The sequence below is a fragment of the Haemorhous mexicanus genome, chromosome 36, assembly GCF_027477595.1.
Source record: "Haemorhous mexicanus isolate bHaeMex1 chromosome 36, bHaeMex1.pri, whole genome shotgun sequence".
Lineage (NCBI taxonomy): Eukaryota > Metazoa > Chordata > Aves > Passeriformes > Fringillidae > Haemorhous > Haemorhous mexicanus.
Window position 1 is genome coordinate 817474 of NC_082376.1, and position 17266 is coordinate 834739.

A 17266-nucleotide genomic window follows, 5' to 3' on the forward strand; every position below is an offset into this window, starting at 1 on the left:
GGCCCCAAATGTGTCCCCAAACTGACCCCAAATTTGTCCCCAATGGACCCTAAATGTGTCCCCTAATGGACCCTAAATGTGTCCCTAAATGAGCTCTAGATGTGTCCCCCAACTGACCCCAAATTTGTCCCCGAATGGGCCCCAAATGTGTCCCCAAGCTGACCCCAAATGTGTCCCCGAATGAGCCCTAAATGTGTCCCCTAAATGAGCTCTAAATGTGTCCCCCAACTGACCCCAAATTTGTCCCCAAACTGACCCCAAATTTTTCCCCAAATGGACCCTAAACGAGCTCTAAATGTGTCCCCAAACTGACCCCAAATTTGTCCCCAAATGGGCCCCAAATGTGTCCCCAAACTGCCCCCAAATGTGTCCCTAAACAGCCCTAAAACGTCCCCAAATGCCTCCCAAACCTGACCCTAAACGTGGCCCCAAAGCTCCCTGAGCCCGTCCCGGCTCTGCCCCAAATTTGGGGACCCCCGCCCCTGCCCCGAGGGGGCCCAGCCCCAATTTTGGGGGGGGGGGGAGGTCCCTTCCTGTCCCCCTCCCAGCGCTCGGATCCTGGCAATTCTTTGGGGTCTCCTCTGAACCCCGGGGATTTTTGGGGTCTCCTCTGAACCCCCTGAGGATTTTTGGGGTCCCTCCCCCTGCCCCGCACCCCAAAAACCCCAAAGGCCCCCAGGGGGTAAATCCGGATTTTCCTGTTCCAGCCTCGTGCCAGGATGGGGCTGAACGGAGCCTACAAGCAGGTAGGGCTGGGGACACCCCAAAAACCCCAAATTTGGGGGTCCCAGAGCACCCCAAAATCCAAATCGGGGGGACAGACCCCAAACTTGGGGATCCTGGGCTGGGGACAACCCCAAAAAACCCAAACTTGGGACACCTGGGACACCCTAAAATCCACATTGTGTGGATTCCCTGCCCCAAACCCCAAATTTGGGGATCCCAGAGCACCCCAAAATCCAAACTGGGGGGATTCCCTGCTCCAAACCCCAAACTTGGGGATCCTGGGCTGAGGACAACCCCAAAAACCCCAATTTGGGGGTCTCAGAGCACCCCCAAAATCCAAACCGGGGGGATTCCCTGCCCCAAACCCCAAACTTGGGGATCCTGGGCTGAGGACACCCCAAAAAAACCCCAAATTTGGGGGTCCCAGAACACCCCAAACCCCAAATGGGGTGGGTTCCCTGCCCCAACCCCCAGATTTGGGGATCCTGGGCTGAGGACACCCCAAAAAAAACCCCAAATTTGGGGGTCCCAGAACACCCCAAACCCCAAATGGGGTGGGGTTCCCTGCCCCAACCCCCCAGATTTGGGGATCCTGGGCTGAGGACACCCCAAAAAAACCCCAAATTTGGGGGTCCCAGAACACCCCCAAACCCCAAATGGGGTGGGTTCCCTGCCCCAACCCCCAAATTTGGAGGTTTTGGGAAACCCCAAAATCCAAATGGGGTCAATTCCCTGCCCCAAACCCCAAATTTGGGGGTCCCAAACCTCTGAAATTGGGATCACAGAACCCCCAACTCCCCAAATTTTTGGGATTTCCCCCCAACCCCAAACTCCCACGGGACCACCAGGGAATGGGGGTGGGGGGGGGTCCTGGGAATTTTGGGGGATCCTGGGGATTTTGGGGGATCCTGGGGATTTTAGGGTGTGCTTCACCCCCCCATCCTCCCCAAATTTGGGGTCTCCACCCCCCAAATTTGGGGTCTCCACCCCCCAGCTGGACCCTCTGGAGCCCCGTGAGATGCCGACCCCCAAGGTACCCCCCTCCCCCACCCCTTCCCTGCAGCGTGGATGGGCTGAAACCCCCCAAAATTAACCCAAACCCCCCCCCCCCCCCCAAATTTCGGGCTGTCCCCAGCGCCCCCACGGCGCCGCTCTCTTCGCCCCTCCTCTCCATCCTCTTCCTCCTCACCTTCCTCCTCCTCCTCCCCCGCGCCTCCGCCGCCACGCCGACGTCACCTGCGAGGACACCTGCAGGTAAGGCCGGATCTGGGGGTGTGGGGACCCCCCAAACCCCCCCGGGACCCCCCGAAAATCCCCAAATCCCACAGGATCGTGCTGGTGGAGAGCATCCCCGAGGGCATGGAGGGGCTGGCGGTGGGCAGCGCCCCCGGCCCCCCCGGCCCCCCCCGGCCCCTCCGGCCCCTCCACCTTCGAGGCGTGGCTGGGGCTGCTGGCCGGGGCCACCCACAGCGTGGACATCGCCTCCTTCTACTGGACACTGACCAACAACGACACACGCACACACGAGCCAGCGCTGAGCAGGTGGGACACCCAGCTTTTGCCCTTTTTTCCCAGCTTTGGCCCTTTTTTACCCAGTTTTGGCCTTTTTTACCCATTTTTGGCCCTTTTTTGCCCCTTTTTTTGGCCCTTTTTTACCCAGTTTTGGCCCTTTTTTACCCAGCTTTGGCCCTTTTTTACCCAGGTTTGGCCCTTTTTTACCCAGTTTTGGCCCTTTTTTACCCAGCTTTGGCCCTTTTTTACCCAGGTTTGGCCCTTTTTTACCCATTTTTGGCCCTTTTTTACCCATATTTTGGCCCTTTTTTACCCATTTTTTGGCCCTTTTTTACCCAGTTTTGGCCCTTTTTTACCCAGTTTTTGGCCCTTTTTTACCCATTTTTTGGCCCTTTTTTACCCAGTTTTGGCCCTTGTTACCCATTTTTTGGCCCTTTTTTACCCATTTTTTGGCCCTTTTTACCCATTTTTTGGCCCTTTTTTACCCATTTTTTAGTCATTTTTTGCCCCTTTTTTGTCTGGTTTTTACCCTTTTTTTGCCCACTTTTTGCCTTCTTTTTTTTGCCAGGGTTTTGCCCAATTTTGCTCATTTATTTCTCAATTTTTGCCCATGTTTTCACCTGGTTTTTGCCTACTTTTGCCTCGTCTTGCCCAGTTTTCTTTCGTTTTTCCCCATTCCCCCCATTTCCCCCCCCATTCCCCCCATTTTACCCATTTTTCCCTGTTTTTTCCCCCATTTTTCCCTGTTTTTTCCCCATCTCCCCCCCATTCCCTCCCATTCCCCATTTTTCCCAATTTTCCCAAATTTCCCCCATTTTCCCCCATATTTTTCCCTGCGTTTCCCCCCATTTTTCCCCATTTCCCCCAATTTCCCCCCATTCCCCATTTCCCCCATTTTTCCTCATCCCCCCATTTTCCCCATTTCCCATTTTTCCCCCATTCCCCCCCATTTCTCCCATTTTTCCCCAATTTCCCATTTCACCTATTCCCCCATTTATACCCATTTTTACCCATTTTCCCCCCATTCCCACCATTTTTCTCCCCATTTCCCCCATTTCTCCCCATTTCCCCCATTTTCCCTCCATTTCCCCCATTTCCCCATTCCCCTAATTCCATTTCCCCATTTTTCCCCATTTTCTCCATTTTATCCCCCATTTCCCCCCATTTTCCCCCCATTTTCCCCCATTTTCCCCCATTTTCCCCCCATTTTCCCCCCATTTTCCCTCCATTTCCCCCCATTTCCCCCATTCCCCTATTTCCCCATTTCCCCATTTTTCCCCATTTTTCCCCATTTTTCCCGCCATTTTCCCCCATTTTCCCCCCACTTTTCCCCCATTTTCCCCCATTTCCCCCCCATTTTTCCCCCCATTTCCCCCATTCCCCCCATTTTTCTCCCCATTTTCCCGCCATTTTCCCCCATTTTCCCCCCATTTTCCCTCCATTTCCCCCCATTTCCCCCATTCCCCCCTATTTCCCCCATTTCCCCATTTTCCCCCATTTCCCCCATTCCCCCATTTTCCCCATTTTTCCCCCCATTTCCCCCCATTTTCCCCCATTTTCCCCCCCATTTTTCCCCATTTTCCCCCCATTCCCCGATTCCCCTATTTCCCCATTTCCCCCATTTTCCCCCCATTTTCCCCCCATTTTCCCCCATTCCCCCCATTTTTCCCCCATTTCCCCCCCCATTTTCCCCCCCATTCCCCCCATTTCCCCCATTTTCCCCCATTTCCCCATTTTCCCCATTTTCCCCCCATTTTCTCCCCGTTCCCGGCGCAGGGCGAGCGGATCCTGGCGGTGCTGCAGCAGCTGCCGGCGCGCGGCGTGGCCGTGCGGGTGGCGGTCAGCGCGCCCCTCGCCCTCCGCACCCCTGGATGACCTCTGGGCACTGGAGCGCAGCGGTGAGCGGGGTGGGGGTCACACCCCAAATTTGGGGGTCCCGGGGTGGGGTCCTGGGTGGGGTCCCGGGGGGATTCGGGCGGGTGACGCCCGGTGCTGGCACGCGGCGTGCCGTGCGGGTGGCGGTCAGCGCGCCCTCGCCCTCCGCGCCCTGGAGCGCAGCGGTGAGCGGGGTGGGGGTCACCCCCCAAATTTGGGGGTCCCGGGTGGGGTCCTGGGGGGTTTGGGCGGGTGACGCCCGGTGCCGGCGCGCGGCGTGGCCGTGCGGGTGGCGGTCAGCGCGCCCTCGCCCTCCGCGCCCTGGAGTGCAGCGGTGAGCGGGGTGGGGGTCACCCCCCAAATTTGGGGGGTCCCAGGTGGGGGTCTCAGGTGGGGTCCTGGGGGGTTCGGGCGGGTGACGCCCGGTGCCGGCGCGCGGCGTGGCCGTGCGGGTGGCGGTCGCCGCGCCCTCGCCCTCCGCGCCCTGGAGCGCAGCGGTGAGCGGGGTGGGGTTCACCCCCCAAATTTGGGGGGTCCCGGGTGGGGGTCTCAGGGGGGTTCGGGCGGGTGACGCCCAGTGCCGGCGCACGGCGTGGCCGTGCGGGTGGCGGTCAGCGCGCCCTCGCCCTCCGCGCCCTGGAGCGCAGCAGTGAGCGGGGTGGGGGTCACCCCCCAAATTTGGGGGTCCCGGGTGGGGGTTCAGGTGGGTGACGCCCTTGCCGGCGCCGCAGGTGCGGCCCGTGCGCACCGTGGACCTGCCGCGGCTGACGGGCGGCGTGCTGCACACCAAGTTCTGGCTGGTGGACGGCGTCCATCTCTACATCGGCAGCGCCAACATGGACTGGAGGCCCTGACGCAGGTGGGTGTGGCGGGGGCGGGGACAGAGCGTGGGTGGGGGACAGACCCAACGGGATTGGTGCCGAAACCAGCGGGGTTGGTGCCAGAAACCAATGGATGGTGCCAAACCCAACGGGATTGGTGCCAGACCCAGTGGATGGTGCCAAACCCAACGGGGTTGGTCTGGAACCCAACGGGGGTTGGTGCCAAACCCAATGGATGACACCAAACCCAATGGATGGTGCCAAACCCAACGAGGTTGGTCTGGAACCCAACGGGGTTGGTGCCACAACCAATGGATGGTGCCAAATCCATCGGGATTGGTGTCAGAACCAATGGATGGTGCCAAACCCAACGGGGTTGGTGTGGAACCCAACGGATTGGTGCCAAACCCAATGGATGACACCAACCCAATGGATGGTGCCAAACCCAACGGGATTGGTTCCAGAACCAATGGACGGTGCCAAACCCAACAGGGTTAGTCTGGAACCCAACGGGGTTGGTGTCACAACCAATGGATGGTGCCAAACCGACGGGATTGGTGTCAGAACCAATGGATGGTGCCAAACCCGACGGGATTGGTGCCAAAACCAACGGGGTTGGTCTGGAACCCAATGGGGTTGGTGCCAGACCCAGTGGATGGTGCCAAACCCAACGGGATTGGTGCCAGAACCAATGGATGGTGCCAAACCCAACGGGATTGGTGCCAGAACCAATGGATGGTGCCAAACCCAACGGGGTTGGTGTGGAAACCCAATGGGATTGGTGCCAAACCCAATGGATGACACCAAACCCAATGGATGGTGCCAAACCCAACGAGGTTGGTCTGGAACCCAACGGGATTGGTGCCAGAACCAATGGATGGTGCCAAACCCAACAGGGTTGGTCTGGAACCCAACAGGATTGGTGCCAGAACCAATGGACGGTGCCAAACCCAACGGGATTGGTGCCAGACCCAATGGATGGTGCCAAACCCAACAGGGTTGGTGTGGAACCCAATGGGATTGGTGCCAAACCCAATGGATGACACCAAACCCAATGGATGGTGCCAAACCCAACGAGGTTGGTTTGGAACCCAACGGGATTGGTGCCAGAACCAATGGATGGTGCCAAACCCAACGGGATTGGTGCCAGAACCAATGGATGACACCAAACCCAACAGGATTGGTGCCAGACCCAGTGGATGGTGCCAAACCCAACAGGATTGGTGCCACAACCAATGGATGGTGCCAAACCCAACGGGATTGGTGCCACAACCAATGGATGGTGCCAAACCCGACGGGATTGGTGCCAGACACAATAGGGTTGACCCCAAGCCCAACGAGCTTGACCCAAACCCAACTTGGCTGGTGCCAAACCCAATGAACTTGACCCCAAACTCAATGAACTTGACCCAAACCCAACACGGACGGTGCCAAACCCAGTGAGGTTGACCCCAACCCAACAAGGTTGACCCCAAACCCAATGAGGTTGACCCCAAACCCAACAAGGTTGACCCCAAACCCAACGAGCTTGACCCAAACCCAACACGGACAGTGCCAAACCCAATGAGCTTGACCCAAACCCAACAAACTTGACCCAAACCCAACACGGACGGTGCCAAACCCACCGCTTGGCACTCCACCCAACATGGATGGGCACCCCCCAACCCCATCACCGGGCCGTCCCAAACCTCGTCCATCGGGGAGGGACAGCGGCACCGTCCCACGCGCCGCCGGCACCGCTCGCCGCAGGTGAAGGAGCTCGGAGTCGCCATCTACAACTGCAGCTGCTTGGCCAAAGATTTGGGCAAGATCTTCGAGGCCTACTGGTCCTTGGGCGTCCCCGACGCGTCCATCCCGGCGCCGTGGCCGGACAGTTTCTCCACCTCCATCAACCTGGAGACCCCGCTGGAGATGACGCTCAACGACACCGCGGCCGCCGTCTTCTTCTCGGTAGGTGCCGCGCCGAGGGTCACCGTGGTGGGGTCATTGTGGTGGGGTCACCATGGTGGGGTCATTGTGGTGGGGTCATTGTGGTGGGGTCATTGTGGTGGGGTCACCGTGGTGGGGTCATTGTGGTGGGGTCACCGTGGTGGGGTCACCGTGGTGGGGGTCACTGTGGTGGGGTCACTGTGGTGGGGTCATTGTGGTGGGGTCACCGTGGTGGGGTCATTGTGGTGGGGTCACTGTGGTGGGAGTCACCGTGGTGGGGTCACTGTGGTGGGGTCATCGTGGTGGGGTCACCGTGGTGGGGTCATTGTGGTGGGGTCACCATGGTGGGGTCACCGTGGTGGGGTCATTGTGGTGGGGTCATTGTGGTGGGGTCACCGTGGTGGGGTCACCGTGGTGGGGTCACTGTGGTGGGGTCATTGTGGTGGGGTCACCGTGGTGGGGTCACAGTGGTGGGGTCATTGTGGTGGGGTCACCGTGGTGGGGTCACAGTGGTGGGGTCATTGTGGTGGGGTCACCGTGGTGGGGTCACAGTGGTGGGGGTCACCACACCGGTGGTCATCATAACGGGGTCAAACCCACTGGTGTCACCACACTGGGGTCGCCACACTGGGGTCACCACACTGGGGTCAAACTGGGTCACCACTCCATGGGTCACCATGCCAGGGTCACCACACTGGAGTCACCACACTGTGGGTCACCATGCTGGGGTCACAACGCCAGGGTCACACCCACCATGGGTCACCCCACTGGTGTCACCACACCGGGGTCACACCCACCATGGGTCACCACAGCGGTGTCACCACATCGGGGTCACGCCCACCATGGGTCACCGCACCGGTGTCATCATGCCAGGGTCAGACCCACCGTGGGTCACCACGCTGGGGTCACCACACTTGTGTCACCACACCGGTGTCACCACACTGGTGTCACCACGCCAGGGTCAGACCCACTGTGGGTCACCACACTGGGGTCACCACAGCGGTGTCACCATATCAGGGTCACACCCACCATGGGTCACCACACTTGTGTCACCATGCCAGGCTCACCGCGCCAGGCTCACCACACTGGTGTCACCACACCGGTGTCACCACACCGGTGTCTCCACGCTGGGGTCACCACTCCAGGCTCACCACACTGGGGTCACCACGCTGGGGTCACCACAGCGGTGTCACCACATCAGGGTCACACCCACCATGGGTCACCACCCCAGGCTCACCACACTGGGCTCACCACACCGGGGTCACCACACGGGTGTCACCACACCGGGCTCACCACACTGGGGTCACCACACCGGGGTCACCACACTGGGGTCACCACACCGGTGTCTCCACGCTGGGGTCACCACCCCAGGCTCACCACACTGGGGTCACCACACCGGGGTCACCACGCTGGGGTCACCACAGCGGTGTCACCACATCAGGGTCACACCCACCATGGGTCACCACCCCAGGCTCACCACACTGGGCTCACCACACTGGTGTCACCACACGGGTGTCACCACACTGGTGTCACCACACCGGTGCCACCCCACCGGTGCCACCCCACCGTGGTCCCCCCCTCGCCCCCTCCCCGCAGAGCTCCCCGCCCGCGCTCTGCGCCGCCGGCCGCACGCCGGACCTGGAGGCGCTGCTGGCCGTGATCGACGGCGCCGAGGCCTCGGTGGACGTGGCGGTGATGAGCTACGTGGCCAGCAGCGAGTTCTCGCGGCCGCGGCGCTTCTGGCCGGCCGTGGACGAGCGGCTGCGGCGCGCCGTGGTGGAGCGCGGCGTGCGGCTGCGGCTGCTGGCCGGCTGCTGGGCGCACAGCCCGCCCGCCATGGCCCCCTTCCTGCGCTCGCTGGCCGCGCTGGCCGACAACCGCACCCGCTACGGCGTGCAGGTGGTGGGTGACACGGGGGGACACGGGGGGGACGGGGACAGCGGGGGCGGGGACATCAGGGGGTGATAGGGACAGCGGGGGGAGCAGGGATATCGGGGGGACAGGGACAGCGGGGGGGTGACAGGGACAGCGGGGGGACAGTGGCATCAGGGGGTGACAGGGACATCGGGGGCGGGGACATCGGGGGGAGCGGGGACATCAGGGGGGACAGGGACATCAGGGGGGTGACAGGGACATCGGGGGTGGCGACATCGGGGGGTGACAGTGACATCAGGGGGAGCAGGGATATCGGGGAGGGCAGGGACATCGGGGAGCGTGACAGTGCCTTTAAAGGGTGACAGTTCCCTCAGGGGGGTGACAGTGCCATCGGGGGTGACAGTGACATCAGGGGGAGCAGGGATATCGGGGAGGGCAGGGACATCATGGGGGGGTAGGGATATCGGGGGGTGACAGTGACATCGGGGGGGCAGGGACCTCAGGGGGACAGGGACATTGGGGGTGACAGTGCCCTCAGGGGGGTGGCAGTGCCCTCAGGGAGGTGACAATCCCCTCAGGGAGGTGACGGTCCCTTCGGGGTGGTGACAGATCTTTTTGGGGGAGGTGACAGATCTTTGAGGGGTCACAGTCCCCTCAGGGGGAGGTGACAATCCCCTCGGGGTGGGTGACAGTCCCTCGGGGGGATGTGACAGTCCCTCGGGGGGAGGTGACAGTCCCTCGGGGTGGGTGACAGTCCCTCTCGGGGTGGGTGGCAGTCCCTCAGGGGTGGGTGACAGTCCCTCGGGGAGGGTGACAGTCCCTCAGGGGGAGGTGACAGTCCCTCAGGGGGATGTGGCAGTCCCTCGGGGGGAGGTGGCAGTCCCTCGGGGAGGTGGCAGTCCCTCGGGGGGATGTGACAGTCCCTCGGGGGGAGGTGGCAGTCCCTCGGAGGTGACAGTCGCCGTGTCCCCGCGGCAGCGGCTGTTCCTGGTGCCGGCCAGCGCGGCGCAGAGCCGCATCCCGTTCGCCCGCGTCAGCCACACCAAGTACATGGTGACCGACAGGGCCGCCTACGTGGGTCAGCGCCACCCCGGGGGTTTGGGGCGATTTGGGGCGGTTTGGGGCCTTTTGGGGTGATTTGGGGTGTTTGGGGTGATTTGGGCCGGTTTGGGGCGATTTGGGGCTTTTTGGGCTGTTACAGGGGGTTTTGGGGCGTTATGGGGGCGTTTTGGGGTGGTTTGGGGTGTTATAGGGCATTTTGGGGTGTTTGGGGGTGATTTTGGGGTGGTTTGGGGTGTTATAGGGCATTTGGGGGCGTTACGGGGGCGTTTTGGGGTGGTTTGGGCTGTTACAGGGCGTTTTTGGGGTGTTTTGGGGTGTTACGGGGGCGTTTTGGGGCGATTTGGGGTTGTTATAGGGCATTTGGGGTGTTTTGGGACATTTTGGGGCATTGTGGGTGTAGTTTTGGGGTATTTTTGGGGGAGTTGGGGTATTTTGGGGTGGTTTGGGGGGTATTTCGATGCATTTTGGGGTGTTTTGGAGTATTTCAGGGTGTAACATTTTGGAGAGTTTGTAGGTGCTTGGGGGCGTTCTGGGGTGTTCTAGGGCCTTTGGGGGTCTTCGGGGGTGGTTTTGGGGTATTTTAGGATGTTTTGGGCTATTTTGTCACATTTTGGGACGTTTTGGGGCGATTTGGGCTACTTTGGGGGGGTTTGGTGCTGGTTTTATGGTAAATTGGAACATTTTGGGGGCACCTGGGTGCATTTTGGGGGCTTTTTGAGGCATTTTGGGGTGGTTTTGAGGTGAATCCTCCCCGTTTTCCCCCTCCCCAAAACCCCCCTCAGGCACATCCAACTGGTCCGGGGATTACTTCGAGCGCACGGCGGGCTCGGCGCTGGTGGTGGCGCAGCCCGGGGCGGGCGCGGGGTCGTTCCGGGAGCGGCTCCAGGCCGTCTTCGAGCGGGACTGGAGCTCCCGCTACAGCGTCGACATCGGCGACACCCAGAGCTGGAGCAGCCGCTGCGGGCCCCGGTAGCGCCGGGGGGAACCCGCGGGGGCCGGCGCGTTTTGGGGGGAAAATTAAAGAGAATGGGATTTGTGGAGGTGGTGTTGGTGCGGTGCGTGGTCTTTGGAGCCTCAAACCCATCCCTGGAAACCCCCAAACCCCTCCCTGGACCCCCAAACCCCTCCCTGGACCCCCAACCCGCTCCCTCGACCCCCAAACCCCTCCCTGGAACCCCAAACCCCCTCCTGGTTCCCTAATCTCATCCCTGGACCCCAAACTCCTTCCTGAACCCCTCAAACCCCTTCCTGGACCCCCAAACCCCTCCCTGGACTTTCAAACCCTTTCTGGACCCCCAGACCCCTCCTTGGACCCCCAAACCCTTCCCTGGACCCCCAAACCCCTCCCTGGACCCCCAAACCCCGTCCTGATTCCCCAGTCTCATCCCTGGACCCCCAAACCCCTCCCTGGACATCCAAACCCCTTCCTGGAACCCCCAGACCCCTCCTTGGACCCCCAAACCCTTCCCTGAACCCCCAAACCCTTCCCTGGACCCCCAAACCCCTCCTGGTTCCCCAATCTCATCCCTGGACCCCCTAACCCTTCCTGAACCCCCCCAAACCCCTCCCTGGTTCCCCCAAACCTCTCCTTGGTCCCCCAAACCCCTTCCTGATTCCCCAGTCCCATCCCTGGACCCCCCAAACCTCTCTCTGGACCCCCAAACCCCTTCCTGAACCCCCCCCAAACCCCTCCCTGGATCCCCAAACCCCTCCCTGGACCCCCCAGCCCCACCACACTCCTTTTTTTTTTTGGGATTAACATTTATTCTGGCCAAAACAAGCGTGAGGGGCCGGAGTGGGGGGCAACAGCCTCGTACCCCCTTCCCTGGTTAATAGAAACACCCCAAAAATGGGCCCAAAAGCCTCAAAGCCCCCCCAAAAAAGGCTGGATTAGGAATTTCAGAGGGAGGGAGTTAGAGAGGGTCCGGGGGAGCTCAGTCGCCGCTTTGGGGGGTCCCCAAAGCCCCCCCAGGTCGGGAGGGGGGGGGCTCACGGCTCGCCACAGATTTGGGGGCTCAGCACCAGCTGCGGCAGCTGGAATTTGGGGGTCCCCTCGGCCCGGAGCCCCCCAGGATCGCAGCGGGAGGAGATCCCCCCGATCCCGGGGATTTGGGGGTCCCCGGGGCAGAGCTCCACATCGGGGAACCGCATCCTCCCCAATTTGGGGGGCTCCGGCGAGGCCCCCCCGGGGGTGAAACCCACCCTGGGCACCCACCGGCGCCGCCGGGGGTTCCCATCCCGGGGGGCTCCTCCTTCCTCAGGGACGGGCTTGGAGCCGCCCCTCCTCATCCTCCCGGAGGATCCCGCGCCGCTCCGGGAGGAGCCGGCCCCGAATTTGGGGAGTTTCACCCCAAAGCGGCGCCCGGGGGGTTCCGAGGTGCCGTCCAAGCCCGGCGGCGCCAGCTCCAGAACCGGAACCTTCAGCACCGGCGGCTCCGGAGCCCGGCGGGCCTCGGGGCGCTCCGGTGCCGGTCCCGGTTCTGCTCCCGGCAGGGCGAACCCCACGGCGGGGATGGGGATCCGGGGCGGCCACGGCGGCGCCGAAGCCCCCCGAGATTTCGGCCTGGACCGGAGGGTCCCGGGGGGCTCCGGTGCCGTCCAGCCCAGGATCAGGCTCTCGGCGCTGCCCCCCCGTTTCGGGGGAGCTTTGGGGACCCCCCCGGGGCGGAGGTCGGGGCTGGAGCCCCCGAATTTCGGCAGCGCCGCCGCCGCGATGCCGAACCGCGGGGCGCGGAGCCGGGGGGAGCCCGGAGCGGCCCCGATCGCGAAGCGGGGACCGTCCTCGATGTCACCGAACGGCGCCAGCGACAATTTGGGCACCTTCAGCTTGGCCCCGGCGTCTCCCACCGCCCCCAGATCCAGCTCCACGCTGGGAATGGCGATCCCCGTGGGCGATGCCGGCGGGGTCCCGCCGCCCTCCCGGAGCTTGGCCAGCGCCCACCCGAGGCGGGGGAGGCGGAATTTGGGGGGCTTGGGGGCGATTTCCACCGCCGGAGCCTCCAGCTCCCGGCTGAGCTTCCGCAGCCCCTCGGCAAACCGGGAGCCCGCGTCCGGGCTACCGCCGGGGGGCTCCGGGCTAGCGAGGCCGAGCTCCGGGACCAGCTCCACGGCGGCTTTGGGGACATCGATGGGCACCGAGGGGACGCGGAGGGCCGGGAATCCCCCCCGAGCGCCGGGAGCCCCCTCCTCATCTCCTCCGGCACCATCGGGGGTCGTGGCCGGGCTCCCCTTTGCCCACGGGGGTGGGCTCAGCCCCAGGGACCCCTTGGGAGCCGCCACCTCCACGGCCGGGATGCGGGGCCCGGAGCCGGCCGGGGGCAGCTCGGGGGGCTCCGGGGGCGGTGTCCGGGCTGCGGCCGCTTCCCGCACGGTCAGGCGGGGCCGCGGCGGCCGCGGGGGCTCCGGGGGGACCGGGCTGGGGGCGCCGCGGGGCTTGGGCAGCTTCGGGAGCTTGGGAAGGGCCAGTTCCACCGAGAGCGGGGCGGCGGCGGCGGCGGGCGCTGCTGCGGGCGGCTTCTGGGGGGCCGCGGGCATCGCCATGGGCTGGGGGGGACGGGGGGATGTGGGGAGCTCCGAGAGCCCAAAACACACCCACAGGGACCCCCCCCAAACACCCCAAAACACATCCACAGGGACCCCCCCAAACACATCCACAGGGACCCCCCCAACACCCCCAAACACATCCACAGGGACCCCCCCAAACACATCCACAGGGACCCCCCAAACACATCCACAGGGACCCCCAAACACATCCACAGGGACCCCCCCCCAAACACACCCACAGGGACCCCCAAACACCCCAAAACCTCACCCCCCATCCACAGAGACCCCCCCCCATCCACAGGGACCCCTAAAAATCCCCCCATCCATAGGGACGCCCCCCATCCATAGGGACCTCCTCCATCCATAGGGACCCCCCCCATCCACAGAGACCCCGCCCATCCATAGGGACCCCCAAACACCCCCCATCCATAGGGACCCCCCCATCTATAGGGACCCCAAAACACCCCCCTTCCATAGGGACCCCCCCCCATGTACAGGGACCCCCAAAATCCCCCCATCCACAGAGACCCCCCCCCATCCACAGGGACCCCCAAAAACCCCCCATGCACAGGGACCCCCAAATTCCCCATCCACAGAGACCCCCCACCATCCACAGAGACCCCCCCAATCTATAGGGACCCCCAAAAACCCTCCAGGCACAGGGACCCCCAAACACCCCCCATCCATAGGGACCCCCCCCACGCATAGGGACCCCCCCCCATCCATAGGGACCCCCCCCCGCACAGGGACCCCAGACCCGCGGGGGCCGCACCAGCCTGGCCGTGCTGTCCCGCTGTCCCTCGGGGGTCCCGGGGGTCCCCCGGCGCAGGTGCAGGGACACGCGGCAGCCCCCGGCCCCCTCCAGCAGCCGCCCCACGGCCTCGGGGGTCGCCCCCTCGAAGGAGACCCTCGCCCCCAGGACACGGTCACCTGCGGGGACATCGGCGGGGCGGCCCCGCGGGCGCCTTGTCACCCCCTGTGTCACCCCTGTGTCACCTTGTCACCTCCAGTGCCAGCCCCTGTGTCACCTTGTCACCCCCAGTGTCACCCCCTGTGCCACCTTGTCACCCCCCGTGCCACCTTGTCACCCCCTGTGCCACCTTGTCACCCCCCGTGCCACCTTGTCACCCCCTGTGTCACCATGTCACGCCCCGTGTCACCCTGGTGTCACCCCCAGTGCCACTCCAATGCCCCTCCAGTGTCCCCAGTGTCCCCCAATGCCCCTCCAGTGCCCCCCAATGTCCCCCAGTGTCCCCAGTGTCCCCTCCCAGTGTCCCTAGTGTCCCCTCCCAGTGTCCCCTCCCAATGTCCCCCAGTGTCCTCAATGTCCCTCCCAGTGTCCCCAGTGTCCCTCCAGTGCCCCCAATGTCCCTCCAGTGTCCCCCAGTGCCTCCCAGTGTCCCCAGTGTCCCCTCCCAGTGTCCCCAGTGTCCCCTCCCAGTGTCCCCAGTGTCCCCTCCCAGTGTCCCCAGTGCCTCCCAATGTCCCCTCCCAGTGTCCCCCAGTGTCCCCAATGTCCCTCCCAGTGTCCCCTCCCAGTGTCCCCAGTGTCCCCAGTGTCCCCTCCCAGTGCCCCCCAGTGTCCCCAGTGTCCCCAATGTCCCTCCCAGTGTCCCCAGTGTCCCCAGTGTCCCCTCCCAGTGTCCCCAATGTCCCTCCCAGAGTCCCCTCCCAGTGTCCCCAGTGTCCCCAATGCCCCTCCAGTGTCCCCCAGTGTCCCCAGTGTCCCCTCCCAGTGTCCCCAATGTCCCTCCCAGTGTCCCCCAGTGTCCCCAATGTCCCTCCCAGTGTCCCCAGTGTCCCCAGTGTCCCCCAATGCCCCTCCCAGTGCCCCCCAATGTCCCCCAGCGTCCCCAGTGTCCCCTCCCAGTGTCCCCAGTGTCCCCAATGTCCCTCCCAGTGTCCCCAGTGTCCCCAGTGTCCCCAATGTCCCTCCCAATGTCCCTCCCAGTGTCCCCAGTGTCCCCAATGCCCCTCCAGTGTCCCCCAGTGTCCCCAATGTCCCTCCCAGTGTCCCCAGTGTCCCCAGTGTCCCCCAATGCCCCTCCCAGTGCCCCCCAATGTCCCCCAGCGTCCCCAGTGTCCCCTCCCAGTGTCCCCAGTGTCCCCAATGTCCCTCCCAGTGTCCCCAGTGTCCCCAGTGTCCCCAATGTCCCTCCCAATGTCCCTCCCAGTGTCCCCAGTGTCCCCTCCCAGTGTCCCCCGTGTCCTCACCCTGGCGCAGCCGCAGGGATTTGGGAGCCTCGGCCACGTAGACCCCGCGGCTGTCGCGGGCCAGGCGGAGCCCCCTCCCCAATTCGGAGCCCGGGCCCAGCTCCAGCAGCTCCTGGCAGGGGAGGGGGCACAGGGGGACATTGAGGGGGGCGGGAACTCCCGGGTGACCCCTCCCCAGCCCCAGGTATCCCCCTGCAGACCCCTCCTCACCTCCATGGTGGGGGTCCCTCTTTTGGGGGGGTCTCGGGGGGGAACGAGCGGAGGTCGGTGGCGATGGGTCCTGGAAAAGGGGTACAGAGACCCCCAACCCCTCACTGCAGCCCCCCAGGACCCCATTACAGCCCCCAAATCCCCCCCAAACCCAACTGCAGCCCCCAAATCCCCCCCAAACCCCACCCCAGACCCCCAAATCCCCCCAGACCCCATTCCCAGACCCCCAAATCCCCCCAAATCCCATCCCAGACCCCCAAATCCCCCCAATCCCATCCCAGACCCCCAAATCCCCCCCAAATCCCATCCCAGACCCCCAAATCCCCCCAATCCCATCCCAGACCCCCAAATCCCCCCCAAATCCCATCCCAGACCCCCAAATCCCCCCCAAGCCCCATCCCAGACCCCCAAATCCCCCCCAAACCCCATCCCAGACCCCCAAATCCCATCCCAAACCCCATCCCAGCCCCCCAAATCCCCCCCAAACCCCATCCCAGCCCCCCAAATCCCCCCCAAACCTCATCCCAGCCCCCCAAATCCCCCCAAACCCCATCCCAGACCCCCAAATCCCCCCCAAACCCCATCCCAGCCCCCCAAATCCCCCCCAAACCTCATCCCAGCCCCCCAAATCCCCCCAAACCCCATCCCAGACCCCCAAATCCCCCCAAACCTCATCCCAGACCCCCAAATCCCCCCCAAGCCCCATTCCCAGACCCCCAAATCCCCCCCAAAACACTATCCCAGACCCCCAAATCCCCCCCAAATCCCATCCCAGACCCCCAAATCCCATCCCAGCCCCCCAAATCCCATCTCAGACCCCCAAATCCCCCCCAAGCCCCATCCCAGACCCCTTTTCCCAGCCCGCACCCCAAATTCCCCTCCTCACCCTCCTGCTGCGCCGCTGCTCTGCCGGTGGCTCCGCGTCCCCCCCACCCCCAGCTCGGGGACCCCCCCCCCCTTTTTTTGGAATCCCCCCTCCCCCCACGCAGCCACAGGACAAGGGGGGTCCTTGTCCTGCTCCCCCACCCGGGGAATTCCGGGAATTTGGGGGAATCAGCAGAAATTCCCGTGGGATGGAGCCGGGCCCGAGGCCGGGATGGGGGGTGGGATGGGGGGAGAGACTTTGGGGACCCCCAAAACCTCCCCAGAACTCCCTAAACCACCCCCGGGACCCCCAAAACCTCCCCATAACCCCCTAAACCACCCCCGGGACTCCCCAAAACCTCCCCAGAACCCCCTAAACCACCCCCGGGACCCCCCAAACCTCCCCATAACTCCCTAAACCACCCCCGGGACCCCCCAAAACCTCCCCATAACCCGCTAAACAATCCCCTGGACCCCACAAAACCTCCCCATAACCCCCTAAACCACCCCCGGGGACCCCCCAAAACCTCCCCATAACCCCCCAAACCACCCCGGGACCCCCCAAACCTCCCCATAACCACCTAAACCACCCCCAGGACCCCCAAAACCTCCCCATAACCCCCTAAACCATCCCC

General features: G+C 63.6%; 2 protein-coding genes across 2 annotated transcripts; one reads left to right on the top strand and one right to left on the bottom strand.

Moving 5' to 3' along the window:
• Positions 1-1382: 1382 nt before the first annotated feature.
• PLD3 (phospholipase D family member 3) lies at positions 1383-10840 on the top strand. The gene is given in 11 exon segments (XM_059872487.1): positions 1383-1387; positions 1721-1759; positions 1862-1980; positions 2055-2259; positions 4005-4086; positions 4088-4139; positions 4849-4976; positions 6684-6884; positions 8460-8765; positions 9717-9816; positions 10583-10840. Coding segments are annotated over 11 exon segments (1428 nt in total). The 3' UTR covers positions 10774-10840.
• Positions 10841-11540: 700 nt separating this feature from the next.
• On the bottom strand, positions 11541-16707 carry LOC132341202 (nascent polypeptide-associated complex subunit alpha, muscle-specific form-like). Its single transcript, XM_059872570.1, has 5 exons — positions 16654-16707; positions 15768-15837; positions 15558-15669; positions 14116-14273; positions 11541-13343 (listed from the first exon to the last, which is right to left on the bottom strand). The coding sequence occupies exons 2-5, from the start codon at positions 15771-15773 to the stop codon at positions 11790-11792; spliced, it is 1830 nt and encodes a 609-aa protein (XP_059728553.1). The 5' UTR covers positions 15774-15837; positions 16654-16707; the 3' UTR covers positions 11541-11789.
• Between the last annotated feature and the right edge of the window lie 559 nt (positions 16708-17266).

Bases quoted from the DNA above. Each gene is read 5' to 3' on its own strand.
- LOC132341202 (XM_059872570.1), bottom strand. The intron at 14,274-15,557 runs GTGAGGACACGG...ATGTCCCCGCAG, and splicing joins ATCCCTGCGGCTGCGCCAGG to GTGACCGTGTCCTGGGGGCG. The intron at 13,344-14,115 runs GTGCGGCCCCCG...CGTCCCCCCCAG, and splicing joins GGGACAGCACGGCCAGGCTG to CCCATGGCGATGCCCGCGGC.